The sequence below is a fragment of the Hippocampus comes genome, unplaced genomic scaffold, assembly GCF_001891065.2.
Source record: "Hippocampus comes isolate QL1 unplaced genomic scaffold, H_comes_QL1_v1.1 scaffold232, whole genome shotgun sequence".
Classification (NCBI taxonomy): domain Eukaryota; kingdom Metazoa; phylum Chordata; class Actinopteri; order Syngnathiformes; family Syngnathidae; genus Hippocampus; species Hippocampus comes.
Window position 1 is genome coordinate 30,870 of NW_017804902.1, and position 18,317 is coordinate 49,186.

Genomic DNA, 18,317 nt, shown 5'->3' on the forward strand with positions numbered 1-18,317 from the left:
AGGGTGTAAGATAAGACAAGGACTAAAAAGGAATTGCCACAAGAAGGTCTTTGGGTTCATTGCCGAGCTGGGGTGCCAAATTACTTACTTGTGTATTCAACACTTGGAAGAAAATCCAATTGGGGTTCGTCCTGTTTAACGACATGGCTACATCCAGCTTAAATTTAACTCTTTGATTTGTTTTTGGGGTTTTTTTTTTTGTTCACATTTCTCAGAAAATGGCAAGGTTTGACTCTCGGTAGACACGTCAACATTTTAAAACCCACCCAGCAATCATTTCAAATCATTTGTATGATTTTTCAGCACCGTACAGCGGCGGGATTGTACACAAAACGTGGAGCCTTGTAAAGCTCAGAATTCAGTTTTAAATCGAGTCGAGTCGAAAAACATTGAGATTAAACAGACTAAATCAGCATTGACCCTTGAACATTTGTGTCCATTACAGGTCGGTGAAAAGAAAACTTAACCGAAGTCTTCAAGTACCCAGGATCTTGAACAAAAAGGTCATATCTTTGAAATCCCAACTCTGCTAAAGTAGCCGTTGCAGGTGTCCTCAGACTGTGCGGCGTCTGAAGGGTTAAGGCGAAGTCAGGCGGGAGGGTGACGACTTGTTTCCCCTCCTCACACGTGAGCGTGCGGCGGAAGACGTCGGAGCCTCCCCCTCGGCCTTCACAAGCGGCTGAAGGTGACTCTCCTCTCGGCTGGGGGATGCAGAGGGAGCTGCTGGCGGTCCATCCGCCCCGCTACACTGTCCTCATCCGGGGAACATCTGTTCGCCTCATTCGAGGCTAGCTCACCGCGCTTTTTTTCTGCGGCGTCCTCGGCGGTAGCGTCTTTTTTTTTTTGCTTCGCTTAGAGGACACAGACAGCAAGCCGCCAGAAGAAGACGGGCGCTCTCTGCATGCATGAGTTCTGCACCGTGCGGGCGGAAAAAGCGCCCCCGATCCGCTGGCAGCGTCTTGCCCGTCACCAGAGGGCCGACGACGGATTCGGAGCACCGGGAGAGCACCGTGGACGTCAGCAGGATGGTGAGTTTCTGCCACAGCAAGATGTTTCCCGTCAGCAGCCCATTTCGGGGCTGCGCAGGTGTAGAACGCATGCAGGCAAATCACTGTCGCCAGTCGTTTTGAAAACACGTCAACGGTACCCGCGCTTGTCTGCACGGAAAACAACAAGCGGGTGATTTTGTTCAGACTGTGCAGGAATTCAACACCCTGGTGGCGCTCTACCGGGAACAGGTCATTTCTGTGGGTGAGATGTCAGCCGACTGTCCCTCCCTGCGGGCTCAGATGCACTACACGCGAGCGAAAGGATGCTCCATGGCCCGGGCTGCGCATCAAGACCTCGCCCTCATCGCTGTGTCTGGGTAAGCATGAGAGTCACCTTCTGCGGCCGTATGAAATAGCAAGGACGGGATTTGCGTTGGTTATTTATAGCAGTGGTGCCCGACCTTTTTTTTTGTATGTCACGGACCGGTTGAGACAAGTACACGCCGTTCGCGGATCGGCAACCATTTTTTTCGTATTACTTTTAATTTGCTTGTTTTAAAGGACTGCTACTGGCAACAACGGTAATTAGAGAGAAATTCAACATTTTATTCATGTTCATTCAGTGTTATTCTTCTGCACGATAAAAGTATAGTCAAATAAAATAACACAGTGAACTACTAAGAAGTGCAGCAATTAGGAATCATAAATACGCCTTATCATGTGCACACAATCGTTTGCTAAATTACCATCCTAAACACCGCCTTAGCATCATTGCTACTTGCAAATGGGTCTGATGAAAAGGCACTTTGCAAATACTTGAGCGAGAGACAAATCAATGACCCGTTCGACATGAGGTAACCCGATCGGGTTTACATGACCCAATAAGCGGATTAGAGAAAGGGGTACCCCAGGAGTCTGATTTGGGTTTTTGCGCATGTTCACACGGCCTATTGTCATTTTACGAGATTTCTTTTTCCGTCTTCTGTTCTTATCGCCTGTGTGCCCCTTTCTTAAATTCCCACTCCTCCCTTATCAACCGCCGCTGCAGCCCGGAGGACGGAGAGATCCACCCGGAGATATGCCGGCTCTTCATCCAGCTGCAGTGTTGCCTGGAGATGTTCATCACGGAGATGTTGAAGTCCATGTGCCTGCTGGGGGTGTTGCAGCTTCACAGAAAAAGTACAATCACGATACGGCGACATCACACGATGGGGCCCGACGACGCCCCCGAATTCAAACCCACAAAAGAGGAGCAATGCCCTTCCTTATACTGTAGACCGATTTCGGCAACGGAGCTAACCACAACGATCTGACTGCTTTTATCAGCAGTAGCAGCACTGTGTTATTTCCGACGAAGTTTGTCCACGTGTTTACCAAACTTAGCCTTTGCAGCGTCAATCCAGAGTATGGAGAACGTATTTATTTTGCTTCAAGAAATTTTATTTTGTGTTTGGCCCTGGAGGAACCGACTCCGAGCCGAAGATGGACTTCAGGGTGGACGAAAGTTCGGATGTTCCCATCCTCGAGGACCGCTCCTCCTCACCCATCGACTACCCTCACGATCCGTGGCTGGTGGGAGTCCACATTGAAAACATCGAGAGGTATGCAGACTTTTCAGAGTGACTTTTTCCCCTCGTGCTATACACTGGTTGTTCATTTCGAGACTTTTTTTTTTTTCTCCATGCAAAAATCAGACTCGTCATGACTTCTGTTTTTGTGTTGGCAGAGATATGCAGGAGATGAGAAATCTGCTTAGCAAACTCAGGGACACAATGCCTTTGCCACTGAAAAATCAAGGTGTGTCAACAGTGAAATGTGATGTTTACCATTTCCGATTGTAACTCTTGCCGATGCGATGTTTCAGGAACGGCTGAGCTTTATTTGGGATTCATCTGAGCCACTTGAAGCGGTGGCAGTTGTGTGCTGACTCATATTTAACATGAGTTTGAATGTATATATATATCAGGGTTTTTCTCAGTTGAGTCGTACAGGTTAAAGGTCACATTAATGGGGTCAAAAAAGTTTGGAAATAATTTATCTCGGTGCCGCGTTTTGATACTTTTTCAATCCACGAACAACCGCTCATGTTGTAAGAGGACCAAATGATGTATTTTGTACTACGTATTAACCCGAATGCTGTGTGTGTCACAGACGACAGCAGCTTGTTGAATCTGACTCCACACCCGCTGGTCCGCCAAAGGAAGAGACGCTTCCCAGGACTCTGCTGCATGGTGTCCGGTTAACAGTCGCGGACTCCGTTCATCGTGTACTGTACATCAACACGTTTGGTTATCCTCTCGTCCTCATGAAAGATACACCGTCGTCGTTCCCCGGTCAGCGGACGTTCCTCCAGCATTGAATAATCATATCTTTCCACAAACGGCACTGTTTAGATTGCATCGGCCTTTTAGTCTTTCGTGGTGTTTCCAGGAGTTGAGAAGGTTTTGCATTTATTATTCAGTTTTCAACATATACAGTGTATTGAATTAAATTGTATATATTTGGGCTATGCACAAGCATTATCACCGTTCTTGTTTTCTCACTGTGCTCGTGTCCCGTCGATATGTCTGTCACAGTACACGGTGTTAATCCCAGATACGTATCGTATGTTTCACAGCAGGTACACGCCGTGGACAAAATAGTGTGTCGGTGGGATGTCGCATCCCCACACCTGGTTCCAATGATGCGTTTCATTTCAGAGAGAGGGGGCGAAGGGGAATCGCCGCTCACGTTTGCTGAGTCTCAAGGTTTTTTTTCTTTCTTGATGTTGTTCGTCTTTGATTTCCCCTTTTAGAGTGTTGATGCATGGTGGTATTGGTTGCTCAGTGCTTTACGATCGACTATGACATGTCTCCAACTGCAAGATTTATCAGCATGACATTAAGTTTGAATGAAGACCACCGTTGTCCTTTCCTTCGGCGGTAACGGATCAGATTATCCGGTAAAAAAGAAAACAAAAAAAAAAAAAGAATGATACCAATTTCCCAGTGACCACCAGTTCAATCAAAACAGGCCTCATTTGACCTTCTCTGTGTTTATATCCCCCCCACCCCACCCACCCCCAGACTCCAAGGTCGAAATCAATGAAAGTCCTCATTTGTTAATCAAGCTTTTATGACGTCATGACTGTTTTCAATAATGCATGTGTGACTTGGTCATTGCCCCCTCTAGTGGACACGAGTAGAGCTCGCAGTCGTTTTCAGCAACAGCATGCCAAGCAACGTCTTGTTCAGCTTGACATCTTTCCGCAGAGACCCAACACGATTCCACTTGAAGACAAATGTCACTGATCACATCGATCCGTACTCCAGTCGTTTCTCCACTGAATGTAAATGCAAATGTAATGTACGGTCATTTGAAAAATTTATGTTCATGTGGAACCTTTCTTTTCATGCGTATTTTTATGATCATGGCATGTATTGTGTAGTTAGTGTCCTTCTATGTAGACAAGCAACGCCTATGTATGTACAGCTTAATTTTATAATGTGAATAAAGTTTTCTATCCAGTACTTCAGTTTTCCGAATTGTAAGTAAAAATACGGCCATTTAAAAGTGGCTTCATTGTATTCCCGCGGTCCCATACGTGTCAGATGTCACTAACGGATGGATGCTACAAATATAGCACAAACATTTGTCATCATGGCCGAGGAGAGGTTAATGTTCCCATTCCTTTCCCAAGACCTATTGTAAACAAACAGGATTGAGAAATGGAAACTCATATTTCTTCAAAATGAATGCTTTTCACTGTTGCGGGTTCAAGGGGTTCTCAAATGGAAGTCATAAATTATGTCCTTGCGATATTTTGGACATATCGACGACATCTCGGTCTGGTAATGATGGACATATTCCAAAAACAATGAAAAACAACCCATGTAACTGAGAAAGAGCCAACTTTTTCAACAGCTTGCATTTTGAAACACTCCTAACCATGGATCCAATTCACAAATACGGCATGACGTGAATAAAGAGCATCACTGAGCACCGTGTGAGTGCAAGATTGTGAAATTGCAGGGGAGAAAAAGTTTCCTTCTCTCTCAATATGAAAGTGTCAAGATTCAACACGGCACATCTGGAGCACATCTGGCACATACGGGAAACTCCTCTCAGTGTTTTCCTTCCCGTAATTTGGAGGGACAACTAGTTTATGTTACTTCACATGTTCAGAATTTTGTTATCAAAAAAGGTACGCCAATTTGGGACTTTTTTTTTTTTTTTTTTAATGCTGAGGGGGAAGTTGGTCCAAAACGAGCTGGATTCAAGGAGAAATTCCAGAGGGAGGGTGTACATATAAGAACCTGTCAATACAAATTTCGGTTCAGAATCAGCTCTGCCTGCAGTGCAGACAACGTCCCAGACTCAACAGTTATCGGCTGAGACGCACCCCTGCGTGTGGTGAGTCAGACTATTTCATCCATCTTCGCGTGGTGTATTGTGATGCCGTTTACGTAATGTTATAACAAAACGTAAACGACAGTTCTAGCGATGCATGCGGAAACATGACGTGGTGAGTTGCAGTGGTCAGCATGTTGGCCTTACAGTGCAGAGGTCGTGGACTGTGGCCTTCTTGTGTGGACTTTGCATGTTCTCCCCGTGCGGCCTTACAGTGCAGAGGTCGTGGGGTCGATCCCGGGCTATGGCCTTCTTGTGTAGACTTTGCATGTTCTCCCCGTGCCTGCGTGGGTGTTCTCCGGGTACTCCGGTTTCCTCCCACATTAAAAAAAACATGCATGGCAGGCTGACTGAACACTCTAAATTGTCCCTCGGTGTGAGTGTGAGCGCGGATGGTTGTTGGTCTATGTGTACCCTGCGATTGGCGGGCAACCGGTCCAGGGTGGAACCCACCCACTGTGTTAAAAAAAAAAAAAAAAAAAAAACATCAAGAAGATATGATATGAAGGTTTGACTTGATGCATGAATAATTATGTCCTGGATATGCACTTTTCCTTCAGTCTTTGTTGGAAGCCTCCCGATGGACTCTTCCACCAGTTTGTTCCTGCTGCTCCATCTCCTCACTTTGATATCCGCCGGTCTGTCTTGTTTTTGCGATCGCTACCCCTGGAGCCCATGGTCTACCTGCTCCCGGACATGCAACCACGGCACGCAGAGCAGACAAAGGCAAGGGCACCTTGGTTCACGCTAAACAGATCAAAATCGATGGATTGTGGATTCTGATGCAAAAGATTTGTTTTGTTCAGGACGTTTCAATATGACGATTACTACTGGAAGAGCAGCTGTCATCAGCTGTGCAAGAGTCGTGACAGCAAGGCTTGTAATGTGCAGGCTTGTCCCATAAATTGCCTGCTGACAGAGTTTGGGCCCTGGTCTGACTGCTCCCCTTGTGCCAAGAAACAGGCAAGACACATTGCAAAACTAGTACAAAAGGTTCCTTCGTCAGCACATTTCAGTTTTATAAAAAGTACATCCGAGCAAAGTACTGCGATGGAATTGGAGACAAGGGATCTCGGGATGGAGTACAGCCATCATTCGAATTTTTTAGGGTTAGTCTTTTGCATGAGAAAACAAAGCAGTGATGAGCTTTTCTTTTGATGTCACTGTCACAGTTACGGACCAGGGCGATCCAAACGCCATCCCAGTTTGGTGGCGCGTCATGCGATGTGGAACTGATGGAAGAGAGGCCCTGTTATCCTGCCACAGAGTGCAAGCTGGCACCAATCGACTGCAGAGACAACTTCAAATGCGACAACGGTATCGGCGGTTTGCCTTCTACTGGGAGGACAGTATTACTATTTTGGCCAATTCCTTCTACTTTTGGGCACTATTGTGTTTTTCGAAACTACAGTATACTAAACTATGTATTTTTTTTAATCTTAAAAAAAAAATCCCAAAATATTATAACCTGGGTATTGAATTTCAGACAGACTTCTTCTGACATCTTTGCTCGCTGTTTCAGGACGCTGCATCAACGCCACACTAACTTGCAACAAACAGAACGACTGCGAAGATAACTCCGATGAGAGGGATTGCGCTGACTTCAAAGTTGTGTGTCCAGCCGAGAAGAGAGCGGCTCCCGGTGCTGACCTGGTGGGGAACGGGTGAGCGAAAGGTCAAGGCAGCAGCTCGCATTCCGTGCTGCTACGCCCATAAATCTTCTCGCTTCGCCCACAAGAATGAACATCAGTTGGGCCCAACAACCGAACTTGGCTTGCTCCCACATTCCAAAACATCCATGTTTGTTTTATTGAAAACGAAACGATTTTAGGGAGGCGAAGTGTGAGTGTCTCTCCCCCTCTTGGTTGGGATAGCTTCCAGTGCAGCCGGCACCCTGACCTTCTCTATCATAACCGAAACGATATTTAGCTTTCTGCTCATCTTCAAGGTGTTTCGGATAGAACCGTTAACGGATATATTTTGGAAGGTTCGATGCGCTGGCAAATGAGCCGCGAGGGGCCGTCCTGGACAACATGTTCATGGGAGGAAGCTGTATCATCAGGAGGCCTCCGAGCACACTGCTTTACCATCGGATACCGCACAACTTTGAGAGCTTTGACATTCAGGTAACGTCAAGTACAGTCAGTCCCCTTCCAAAAGTAGATGCGCTTTGGCTTCCTCTCGTCGAGGACGTGATTGCGATCAATTTGGTGCTTTAATTTCTCAACGGTGCAACGAAGAATAGATATGTGAGCACTGGTTTAAGAGGAGGGAAAGGCGTGTCTCTGCCACTTTGAAAGTCCCCGTTTGGTTCGACAACAACACAAATTCGGCAAATTGTCGTTTAAACCGATCAATTAGTGAAAGACGGGGCCACGCCCTCTAATTTGCCTTCGATCAGATCTTTGCAACCAAGTTGCTATTCATTTTGTTGTGGTCGTGGTCGTGAAGGCTGGCGTGATGGAAGACTTCAGCACGGATCCCCGCCCTCTGCACTCCGAGTCCATTCATGTGAAGAAGTCCAATGAGGACGAGAGAAACCAAGACATCTTTTTCTTCGGACGGCGGTTTTTGACGTCACATATCAAGTCAAAGGATGCATTCGAAGCGTCAAAGAAATCGGTGAGTCAGCAAACAAGTTCAAATAATGACTTCACTCACACGTTCAACTTTCACGGCTTTGCTCCTTCGCGGATTGTTGAAGGAAAAATATTGTGATAGTGATGTTGAACAATCACATGAGGATTGTTTCATCGACCAAGTTAAATGTAATCATTGTTCTTGTTAGGATTCCGTGTTTTTCCGGGTGCACCAGGTTCTGCCTGTGTCCACGTTCAAAGTTCGGGACCCGAGCGATTTGGTCTTGTCCGGACCGTTCCTCAAGTTCCTCCACGCTCTTCCCATCGAATACAACTACGGCCTCTACAGAAACATCTTTCAACGCTTTGGAACTCATTACTACAGCTCGGGGACACTTGGAGGCCTCTATGATCTGCTCTACCAGTACAACCGAGAGGAGCTTACCAGTTCAGGTGCGGGAAGCCCCGAGGTTCTTGGTACTCCACGGAACTAAAAGCTATTCAATGTTACATTAAACCCGTAACAAGGAATTTTAACTCGAGAAATACTACAAATGCGATGTCCTTTTTGTGCCGCGACATTCTTGATGGTTTCTCGCCAACAGGTGAAACGGAGGAACATGTCAAAGGCTGTCTGGGCCGAGAGACCAAATGGCGAATCGTTCTGGCTCAAGGGAGGGCTCTACCGATGTGCGCCGACAACAAAATGACTCAAAAATATCAAGGTTCCTGCCACTTGGCAACAGCAAACACAAAGACGAGTATTGCCGGCGTGTATTTGTTTTCATGTTGTTGTCCGGGCCAGGCTCATACATCCAGGCAGCGGAGAAGTCCTACTCTGCGGTGAAAGGCGGACGGACCAGAGAGGCGGCGTCTCTGGCGTGGGAGAGGCAAGGCCCCGCTCCTGATCGAACCTCCTTCAAGAACTGGGCCAAGTCTGTCCTCGATAATCCCGCTGTGGTTGATTTCAAGGTTCAGTTGAAAAGATTCAAACACGCGGAATGTATTGAATTCAATTCAAAGAAAATCAAATGAACTTTACATTTTGTGATCAACCAGGTGCAGCCAATCATAGATCTGGTGCGGGGCATCCCGTGTGCAGCCACAAAGAGGAGGCACCTGACGAAAGCTTTGCTGCAGTACTTGCAAGAGTTTGATACCTGCAAGTGCTCTCCCTGCCCCAACAATGCCAGAGCTTTTCTCTTTGGGACTGAGTGCAAGTGTGCCTGCCAGACCGGCACATTTGGGCCCAACTGTGAGCAGAGAGCTCCTGACTACGATTCAGGTACTCTTGAAATGATATGTGACCCGACACGTGATCGTCAACTGGATGAGTGAAACGAAACTCCGCTAATGAAAAAGAATTGTTTCAGTAATACCTCTCTGGTAATCGATGTTTTGAAACTCACAGAGGAAGTCGATGGCTCCTGGAGCTGTTGGGGGCCGTGGAGTCGCTGTGGAGCCTCCATGAAGAGACATCGCAGAAGGAAATGTGACAACCCTGCACCCCTGAGAGGAGGCCAACCCTGCAAGGGTCCTGACAGTGATGAGGAACTGTGTCACATCTCCCTTTTCAAACCGTAGGAAAAGTTAAAACGAGAAAACACATGACGAGAGCCAATGCCGCCTGCTGCAAACAACGACGGGAATTATACTCGTCGTAATGAATCTGACCGTTTCTCTTCATGTTGTCTTGTCCAGACATGAAACATGTGACAATGATGATGACTTCACGACCGGATGGAGGGAGGAGCTTCCTCCTGGTGTGCAGGGTTGTCGCAGGCCAAAGCCGCCTGACAACAGCTTCCTCAGGGTAAAAGGCAATCATATTCATGCACACTCCATTTTTTTTGTGGCGCGTGTCATATCAGTGGCTGTCCGGCAGGATACATTTGCACTTTTTCCATGGCAAACCAGAAGTGATCCTCTTTCTCTTTAATCTTTCCATTTTTTTGTGTCCAGAAAGCAAAGCAATACTATAATTTTGGCGAGGATGAAGAGTTCCAGTGTTTCACAGGATTTGAGCTGGAGGGTTTCCAGTTCATCAATTGTCTTCCTGACGGGACGTGGAGCCAATCAAAAGCAAGCTGCCTGAGTGGGTTTCGGATTCTTGGAATAAGTTGTCATGTCATGATCTGGCTTTCTTCATGATTGCATGTTCTCCTCCACTTTTAGGAAAGATATGTCTTCCCCCCGATATTCCTGATGGCATGACGTTGTTCCCCAGCAAAGAAGAGTACAAAGTGGCCGATTCGGTGGGTTTGAACTGTGTTGAGGCGGGTTTGTCGCCGCTGCCTCGAGGCTTTTACAGGTGCAGCGACGCTCTCACCTGGGAACCTCCGTTACCTGCAGGATTGCACTGCACCAATGGTACATGCATGCGGCTTCATGTGGGAAAATATCATTTTCTGAGATTTTATATTTTCCCTCAAGAAACATAAGACTTCTCTCGTTGCTTTACAGAGGAACCTTTTGAACCGGACAGTCAGTGTGGTCCAGGGGAGAAACACCAAGGCTCTCAGTGTGTCTGCATACCGCGGGAGGATTGCCTGTAAGTTTTTCACACATATTCTTTCATTTTTGCGGACGATACATACAGTAACGTTTGTATATATCTGTGTGTGTGTGTGTGTGATTGTACACCCAGATCCGAAGCAGAGAATCTCTGTATCCTGAACACTGACATCAACGTCACTGTGCCGATGTCCCTCTGCTCCTTCCACGCCGGCCGTTGCCACGGCGATCCACTCTTCTTTGTCTCCGAAGGTGCTTGCGACACCGTGGATCCGGATAAACTGGAGTGGGCCCGTTTCCGAGCCAAGTTTGCCTCCAAGAGTTCTCTCAAAGAGTCGTGTGATCTTGACACGTGTTATGAATGGGAGAGATGTTCAAGTAAGGGTGACTGATGATTATTTTTTTTGGGCATCTTTTACTACTGAAATGGAATCAATCGATCAAAACAAATTCGTGTCCGTCCTCATTGTGTCTGCAGCATCTCAGAAGTGTGAGTGCATTGCTGCTCGCGAGTGTCCCCAAGTTGAGAAGCACAAGTTCTGTCTGATGCTAACCAGGATCCAGAGGACTCGCAGTGTGGACCTTTGCTCCATGGCTGCTCTGAGGTGTGCCAACTATCAATTTGAGATCCTCAATGAAGGTGTGTGCGAATCCTGATCACCTCAAAAAAATGACGTCATTATACTTTTGTGAAAAAAATTACATTTTCAAAAAATTGGTACATATTTGTTATAGTGCCACAAAAAAAAAAAACATCCCAAAAGCCAAAGTACATGATACAAAAATACTCCTGCCATAATTTTAAATGACCAGAAAATATGCACATTGGAGTTTTAAATAAGCGAAAGATAGACTGCCGGAATCAGGCCCACCTAAGTGTACTGACAATACGCACATTATGGAGAAGCAAGTATACTTTGGAAGCATTTTTGGAATTTGACGTTCTTGCGAGCTTGCCACGGCTGCCTTGTTATATTCTGCCACTCTTCTTCATTCATAAGTTGAACCCATTTAGTAAATCACTTCTGTTTGCTCTTACCGCTTTTCAATGTCATGAAAAGTCATATGATGCTACGTGCGCAACAGACATAATATGGGCTAAATAGAGACTTGAGGCATATTTCGCAAAGCGTTACGATGAGTGTCGCAAAATGGATGAAAGTCGTTGTTGCCAAAGGTTGCAATTTGCTTGGACACAATAAAAACATGACAATCTCCTTGGATTCTTGGACTATTTACTGTGTGAATGAACATTTGAAAACAGAACGAAAAGGTAGGGAACATTTATTGGGGACATGCGTCAATGCCGATGACAGTGAGCTGCTCCCCAGCACACCTCCTGGACCCCACTTGGCACTCGGTCATCGTCATGGCAACACTGCCAACCCCTGAGGTCACACACAGTGGGGCTGAGTCTTCTGGGCATTCCGATGGATTCTGGCATTGACAACCTCCAGCTAATTCTAGAAAAAAAGGGGGAGGAGAGGGGGGGGGGGGTTAGGACTTGCCCTCATATAAATATGAGATGTAAGTTTTGTGCATTTTCATACTTTGGTTGCTTTCTACAGAATTGAGGAAAACGGCTATGTTTCTACACAAGTAAGGAATAATAGTCAACAAATGAACATAAAACCCCGGTCTTACATAAACCCCCTGAGCTTTTTCTCACCTTTGACAAATGTTTTCACAGCTGCGATGTGTATTTTTTTTTTTTCGAACAACAACAAAAACTTTGTCATGACAACGACAACACTTTTAGAGTATTCCTGACTCACGCTGGCACTTTGTTCCCGAGGTATTATTCCCTTCCGGCCAGTCACATTCGTTATCGTTGACCAGCGTAAAACTGCGGCCTAAACATCGCAGAGCTCCGAGCTGGCAAACACCAAGCACCCGAGGCTGGCCTGAGCTTACTCTGGCACATAACTCCAGAGAAGTCCTTTGAAACACAAAAAACAGTCAATGATTTCAATTACATTTTCAATGTAAAGAATAGAGTCAGACAAATAATACCCACGGGCACTGGAATGGCATTTTACACACACACTCGGTTTTGCCGACATTCTCCCAGAGTTTACACTTCAGACCCTCGTGAGGAGTCGCAGCTGTGGGGCCTGAGAGGAATCGCAAGCGGGAAAGCCACATCATCTTAAAATACAAGACGAAACGTTAATGCAGGACAAAGACAGGTGTCTGGGGTAGAATTGACACAAGTTTTGAGCCTTTTCAAGTTTGTGCTGAAGGTGAAAGGCAGACTCGTAGAAAAATGAGAGCGGCATTGTTTTTTTCTTTATCTTGAAGTGCCCTGCAATTGGCTAGTGACCAGTCCTGAATGTATTCCACATCTCGCTCCAAGTCAGCTGGGATGCTCCAGCTTACTTGTGAGTCTAAAGAGAAGAAGCGCTGGAGAAAATGGTTGGATGACCGTGAATAAATGAGGCCATGCGATACATCGTCACGCTTACCTTTCCTACAGTGAGCTGCGGTGGGAGAAGGAGACCATTGCAGACTTGGACTACATATGATTTCTGAAACGTCACCGGTCAGCATGAGTCCCTCGGGACAGGCCAAGGATATCCTGTCTCCAATCGGATAGTTCTCTTTAACGGGCGTGGCCGCAACGTCATCGTTGAGATGAGGAATATTACACATCGAACCTGTGAACGCAAAACAATGTCTTGCAGTTTAGTGTAATTGGAACGTGCGAGCTAACAGTTGAGGTCAAATGTTTACATACAACTGAGCCTAAAGCTTTCTCCTCCCACTTTCACCAGGTTTCACCGGAGCCTTTTTTTGGTGGTCTGAGACTTGAGCAGGCTCACTTTATTTTAACGCTACATTCATTGATTGCAGTTTCTTTATTTCTGATCGACGTCAATGGTAAATACTCCGGGGAGGACGCTTACTTTTACAAACAATTGCTTCACTCCTCCATGTCTGACTTGGAGTACATTCAGCCAAAGCGTTTCCACTGAGGTAATAGCCATCTATGCAAGAGTACTGCACTGTGTGCCCAGCCAAATAAAAGTCACTGGGGGTCTGAAAAACACACACAGAAGCAAGGCACGCTTAAAGCATTCAGTTAACTCAGTGATTCTCACCAATTTTTTTGCTACGTCCCACCGAGGAAGAGGAAATGAGAGCGCCCATGCCATCTACTGTAGCGGATGTGCAATTACATGTTATTTTAATTCGTCCAAAAAAAAAAAAAAATTGTAATAATAATCTAAAAATAAAATAAAACATGTTCCCTGTGGTCACACACGCACCGCAAGACATGGCACCCCCACCCTTGAGGAAAATCCCCATCGAGCCCCGGTGTGGCCCCGCCCCTGGTTTTTAATACAGTTCTAGTCACACAAAATCCACCTGGATGTAGCCATTTCTGAGGTTTGGAGGAGGTCCACAAATCTTTGGTGGGGTCACAGACAGGCCGAAACATTGCGGCTCCATCATCCTGCGCACAAGTTAGCGATGGATGACACAAATGAACATCCTTGTGGATCAATTCTAACGTTGTCATTTTAATTTTGGAATTGCATTGCATCAGAAATGATTCATGCATACGTCCTTACTGTAAATACTGTAAGTCTGCATCTTCACAGGGCACTTGCTCTACAGGCACCCCGGGGCAGTGCTGGCCACCTCTGCTGGGGCTGGGATTGTTGCACGTGCGGGATCTTGACTTTTGACCGCCAGAACAAGAGCTCCAGGATGACCAGCAGCTCCAACTACCGTGAATCACGCCTGTAAAAAGAGAAGATTATCACTCAACGGTGACATTTTCTTTGAAATAATATGTTGTATGCACCCCCACTAGTCGGATTCTGATTAATATTGCGTTTGGGGAATATTGGTTATTGTTGATTGAAAAGGCCATCACGTCAGAATGCCGTGCCGCGAACATATTAATGAGTGCAAAGAAATTTGTGGGGGATTGACTTCCCTTTTAATTGTTCTTCTGATCATTTACCTGGTTGTTCTCCGATCACAGCCCCTTGCTCACATGCTCGTCCTGAGGTTCCAGGGCGACAGATGCACCGACACTCCGAACCAGTAAGGAGTGCCTGGCCGTTATTCTGACAAGGTTGGCAGTGACACGGGTGCTCCTCTGCCAGGTATTCCTCAATGGCTCTTTTCAGGTGAAGCCTTTTTAGTCCTGCGCACTGTACCTCCTTTATAAGCTCATACAGAGGGCGCAACTGGAATGCAAGTTTCGAGACAATCAATGTAGAGTACAACCTGTTGTATACATAAACCAGTTGACCATAAATTGGTCGACCAAACACACCGTGTTTGGTTCACCAAAGTCAGTAGCGTTATTGGCTTGATTCTGAAAGACATTTTTCCATTTTCGGTAAGCCTTGCCCTGGTTCATCGAAGGTTTTGAGCAAGCTTGTTTATAATGCCTTCTTTGAACCCCAATCTAGTCTGTAGCCAGTGCTTGCTGTCAATACCTTCTTGTCAATGACGTCGGGAAAGTCTTTGACAGAGGAGGCCCAGTTGTCATAGGCCTCTCCGTTGACTTCTGGATTTTCGAGATCGAGAACTTTCAAGACATCCGAAAACGACGGATCGCCCCCAAACGTAATCACCTTAATGGGCATCTTGTTCACACCTCTTTCTGATGAGAATAATATGCAACTTGAGTCTTGGTTCATTGGTCAGAGAGAGTGAGGTCTTAGGGTCACCTTCGTCAAATGATGTCGACTTGGAGAATTTATCACAGACGATTTTGACTTTCTTTCTGAACAGCCTTCGTTTGACTTTTCTCCAGCAATGCTTGTAGTCTATCGCTGTTGCGCCTTGAACACAATTCCAAGAGCGAGACCACATCGCTTAATCGTGTCCTGTTTTATCACAATTTAAACAAGGTCCAACATATCGACAAGACAAAAGAATATTTTCCATTTGCTCCATGTAACGTTACTTAGACATGAAGTCAAGTTTATGTGTCTCCTTCTATTCACCTCAAATTTTAGCTTGATTTTGTAAAGTCCAAGAAATACATGTTTAGATTCTTACTGGATGAGACGAATGCCTGGCGGTCTAATTCCAACAAGCCTTGGTATTCGCCTCCAAGAGAGCCTTCGGCGAGATAGTGCGTGCCGTACGTCTGCAAAAGTCGTCGGTAGGCAGCGTAGTTGTACGTGAACGGAAGCGAGATTAAGGCCTTCCAGAATTCTTCGGCCAGGGTCAGATACTGAGGGGCTGAATTTTGGAACTGGGCCAACTCCACTTTGTTCTTCAGAATGAGGAGCCTGTGATTCTTTTTGATGTGGAGAGAGAATCAGAATTGAATGTACACGCAGGCTAAATCCTTTTGGATATATGTTATCTTCGTTGCTACCTTTGTTTCCGTGAGCTCTTTGTGAAAGGTGCGACGGTCATGTCCCGTTAAAGAGTTGACCTGGATGTCTTGCATGTAGGACCAGGAGCTTTCATAGGACTCATCGCTCTCCTCGTTGTCCACTTTCACCTGGACAAACAAAACATAACGTAACGCGCTGCTTCAAATGAAAACATCTGAAATGCTGTTGTCCAACATAACCTTCCTCTTCCGCACATGCACTGTTGTTCCGACTAAATTATTCAATGTAATTATTTTGCTTTGATGACACCAGTGATTAGATCATCTTTCCCTTTTGTTGACAAGCTATTTTGATTCGTTCGTTGTTCTCTTGACTCAAGCTTGCGCTTTGGGTTTCTCTCGTTTTTATCCGAGTGTGCCTACCGACATCATTATTTGCGCCACTCTTCTGTAAAATAAATATTTGTGTATATCTGAGTCAATGTTTGTAGAGTCCGATTCTCTTCTGGAACCTTGTAAATGTTTCCTGCTCTTTTTTTTTCCACATTGCTGGCACGTATTGGCAGAAGGTACTTTGCCAGTATGTGTTTTCTTTTGCTCACCTCAAAATTATACCTGAGGATGTTCTGTGGGAGTCGATAATAAATTTTATGGTCACCACTGAACACCTTTCTGCACTGCCCTCCGAAACTCAGCGTATTGATCACACCTGCCCTCAGCTTCCCTGTAAGCACGTCGTACCTGGTAATAGGAACAACAAGGCCAGCACATTTACAAACATCAGTGTCATATCTAAAGTATGGAACTAAATAGTGTCTGTTTGTGTAAATATTGATATTCAGTACGAAAGAACGATGCTGAAGACGAATGTGTGGTTTGATTTTGAGAGACTCACCCTCTGCCAGTCAACTCAGAGTTGGGCGGTGTTTTGTCAAGCTCGCATACAAACTGACTGCCATCTGCCTGGCAGCCTCTCTCATCCAGACCGTCTTCACAGTCCTGATCTCCATTGCACACCAGAGACTGGCTAATGCAGTGACCTTTGTTGATGACATTTGAGACAACAATTGAAAGAATGTCAAAATTTCCCGCATTCTATTTTGATTCAAAAAGGAAAAATGCTTTTGGTGGCTTCTGCTTTTTAGCTCACCAGATGTGCATCGGAATCTTCGGCCACAACCCGATTCTAAGGGGCACCCCTTTTGTGGCATGCAAGCATGCGATTCGGCGTGTTCTCCCGAGCATGGCGCACCACCAAATTGGGCATACGCCTCCACAGTTCGAGTGCGCACCTCATGGGTATAATGGGTGTCAATTAGAATGTGATTTAAAAAAAATTTATGTGTACACTTGCCGCAAATCTGAACATTTTGTTAAGATTGTAATGAAGGTTGCACACCACGAGCGAAAGTTACCTTTGTTTTGGTGCAGCCGTCACACTCAGACCAATCTCCAAAAGACCCCCACCTGCAGTTTATTGGCTGCTGGCAGCTAGAACAAGTTAAAATCAAATGGAATCTCACATACTTTCTCTGCATAACTGGAATTTATCAAGTGCTACATTCTCACGTTACTGGTGAGAAAGCAGCTGATGAACATAAATATCATTGACAAACAAAGCAGTCATAAACGGTCATAGATTTAAACACCCCCCCCCCCAGACTGTTCAGCCAGTGTGTGAGGTTACTTGTTACTTACTGAACAGGGAAAAGAAATGCGAGCAGCAAAGCCAAAGAAGGCAGTGCTCCAGCCAACTCCAACTGTTCACATAAAACAAGAACAAACATGACTTCACGAATTTGAATTCTATGAAAAGTCATGAAAAAAAATATGTCGTGGGTAAAATTCATTGAGGCATTTTAAACATGGCAAATCAAAAAGGACACGATCAGACTGGAGAAACAGAATCTGATGCTACATTCTCACGTTACTGGTGAGAAAACAGCTGATGAAAATAAAAATCATTTACAAAAAAAACAGTCATAAAAGGGCATAGATTTTAAACCCCCCCCCCCCCAGACTGTTCAGCCAGTGTGTGAGGTTACTTGTTACTTACTGAACAGGGAAAAGAAATGCGAGCAGCAAAGCCAAAGAAGGCAGTGCTCCAGCCAACTCCAACTGTTCACATAAAACAAGAACAAACATGACTTCACGAATTTGAATTCTATGAAAAGTCATGAAAAAAAATATGTCGTGGGTAAAATTCATTGAGGCATTTTAAACATGGCAAATCAAAAAGGACACGATCAGACTGGAGAAACAGAATCTGATCCACACTGTACGGTAAATATCCAACCATGAAGAGGATCTTCAACATTTTCGGGCTTTACCTTCATGCTGCCTTCCTTCGATGCTTGTTCTGTCCGGCGGCGTAACCCGCAGTGGCATATCACCAGCAATGAGAGATTACTCAACAGAGGTCCATCTTTTGGAATTCCCCCCCTCTGGCGAAAGTCTCGTCTATCAAATTGGAACAAGCGCATTTCATATACCTGACTACATACACACTGTGAGCCAGAGTTCTCGGTTCAAATT

The 18,317-nt window shown here is 45.5% G+C and overlaps 2 protein-coding genes across 8 annotated transcripts; one reads left to right on the forward strand and one right to left on the reverse strand.

The window, feature by feature from the left end:
* The first annotated feature begins 652 nt into the window (after window positions 1-652).
* c6.2 (complement component 6, duplicate 2) lies at window positions 653-11,694 on the forward strand. 3 transcript variants are annotated; one of them, XM_019883519.1, is made up of 22 exons: window positions 653-1,028; window positions 1,194-1,366; window positions 2,038-2,168; window positions 2,452-2,590; window positions 5,976-6,104; window positions 6,185-6,341; window positions 6,551-6,695; window positions 6,901-7,042; window positions 7,366-7,504; window positions 7,830-8,000; window positions 8,167-8,410; window positions 8,563-8,682; window positions 8,763-8,929; window positions 9,017-9,242; window positions 9,369-9,537; window positions 9,659-9,770; window positions 9,920-10,052; window positions 10,133-10,327; window positions 10,421-10,508; window positions 10,605-10,849; window positions 10,950-11,186; window positions 11,236-11,694. In XM_019883519.1, the coding sequence occupies exons 1-21, from the start codon at window positions 906-908 to the stop codon at window positions 11,126-11,128; spliced, it is 3,327 nt and encodes a 1,108-aa protein (XP_019739078.1). In that variant the 5' UTR covers window positions 653-905; the 3' UTR covers window positions 11,129-11,186; window positions 11,236-11,694. The 3 variants fall into 3 exon arrangements, with proteins under 3 accessions (XP_019739078.1, XP_019739061.1, XP_019739069.1); XM_019883502.1 differs by lacking the exons at window positions 653-1,028; window positions 1,194-1,366; window positions 2,038-2,168; window positions 2,452-2,590 and adding an exon at window positions 5,249-5,381 and having other exon boundaries at window positions 5,939-6,104; XM_019883510.1 differs by lacking the exons at window positions 653-1,028; window positions 1,194-1,366; window positions 2,038-2,168; window positions 2,452-2,590; window positions 11,236-11,694 and adding an exon at window positions 5,249-5,381 and having other exon boundaries at window positions 5,939-6,104; window positions 10,950-11,190.
* c7b (complement component 7b) lies at window positions 11,685-18,243 on the reverse strand. 5 transcript variants are annotated; one of them, XM_019883550.1, is made up of 18 exons: window positions 18,113-18,243; window positions 17,839-17,900; window positions 17,198-17,273; window positions 16,933-17,074; window positions 16,678-16,822; window positions 16,385-16,523; window positions 15,822-15,950; window positions 15,497-15,740; window positions 15,163-15,276; window positions 14,929-15,095; window positions 14,445-14,673; window positions 14,047-14,218; window positions 13,841-13,928; window positions 13,378-13,510; window positions 12,937-13,128; window positions 12,489-12,585; window positions 12,247-12,410; window positions 11,685-11,928 (listed from the first exon to the last, which is right to left on the reverse strand). In XM_019883550.1, exons 1-18 carry the CDS (start codon window positions 18,116-18,118, stop codon window positions 11,756-11,758), a joined length of 2,472 nt encoding a protein of 823 aa, XP_019739109.1. In that variant the 5' UTR covers window positions 18,119-18,243; the 3' UTR covers window positions 11,685-11,755. The 5 variants fall into 5 exon arrangements, with proteins under 5 accessions (XP_019739109.1, XP_019739092.1, XP_019739100.1 ...); XM_019883533.1 differs by having other exon boundaries at window positions 11,685-11,934; window positions 18,113-18,242; XM_019883541.1 differs by lacking the exon at window positions 17,839-17,900 and adding an exon at window positions 17,481-17,542 and having other exon boundaries at window positions 11,685-11,934; window positions 18,113-18,159.
* Between the last annotated feature and the right edge of the window lie 74 nt (window positions 18,244-18,317).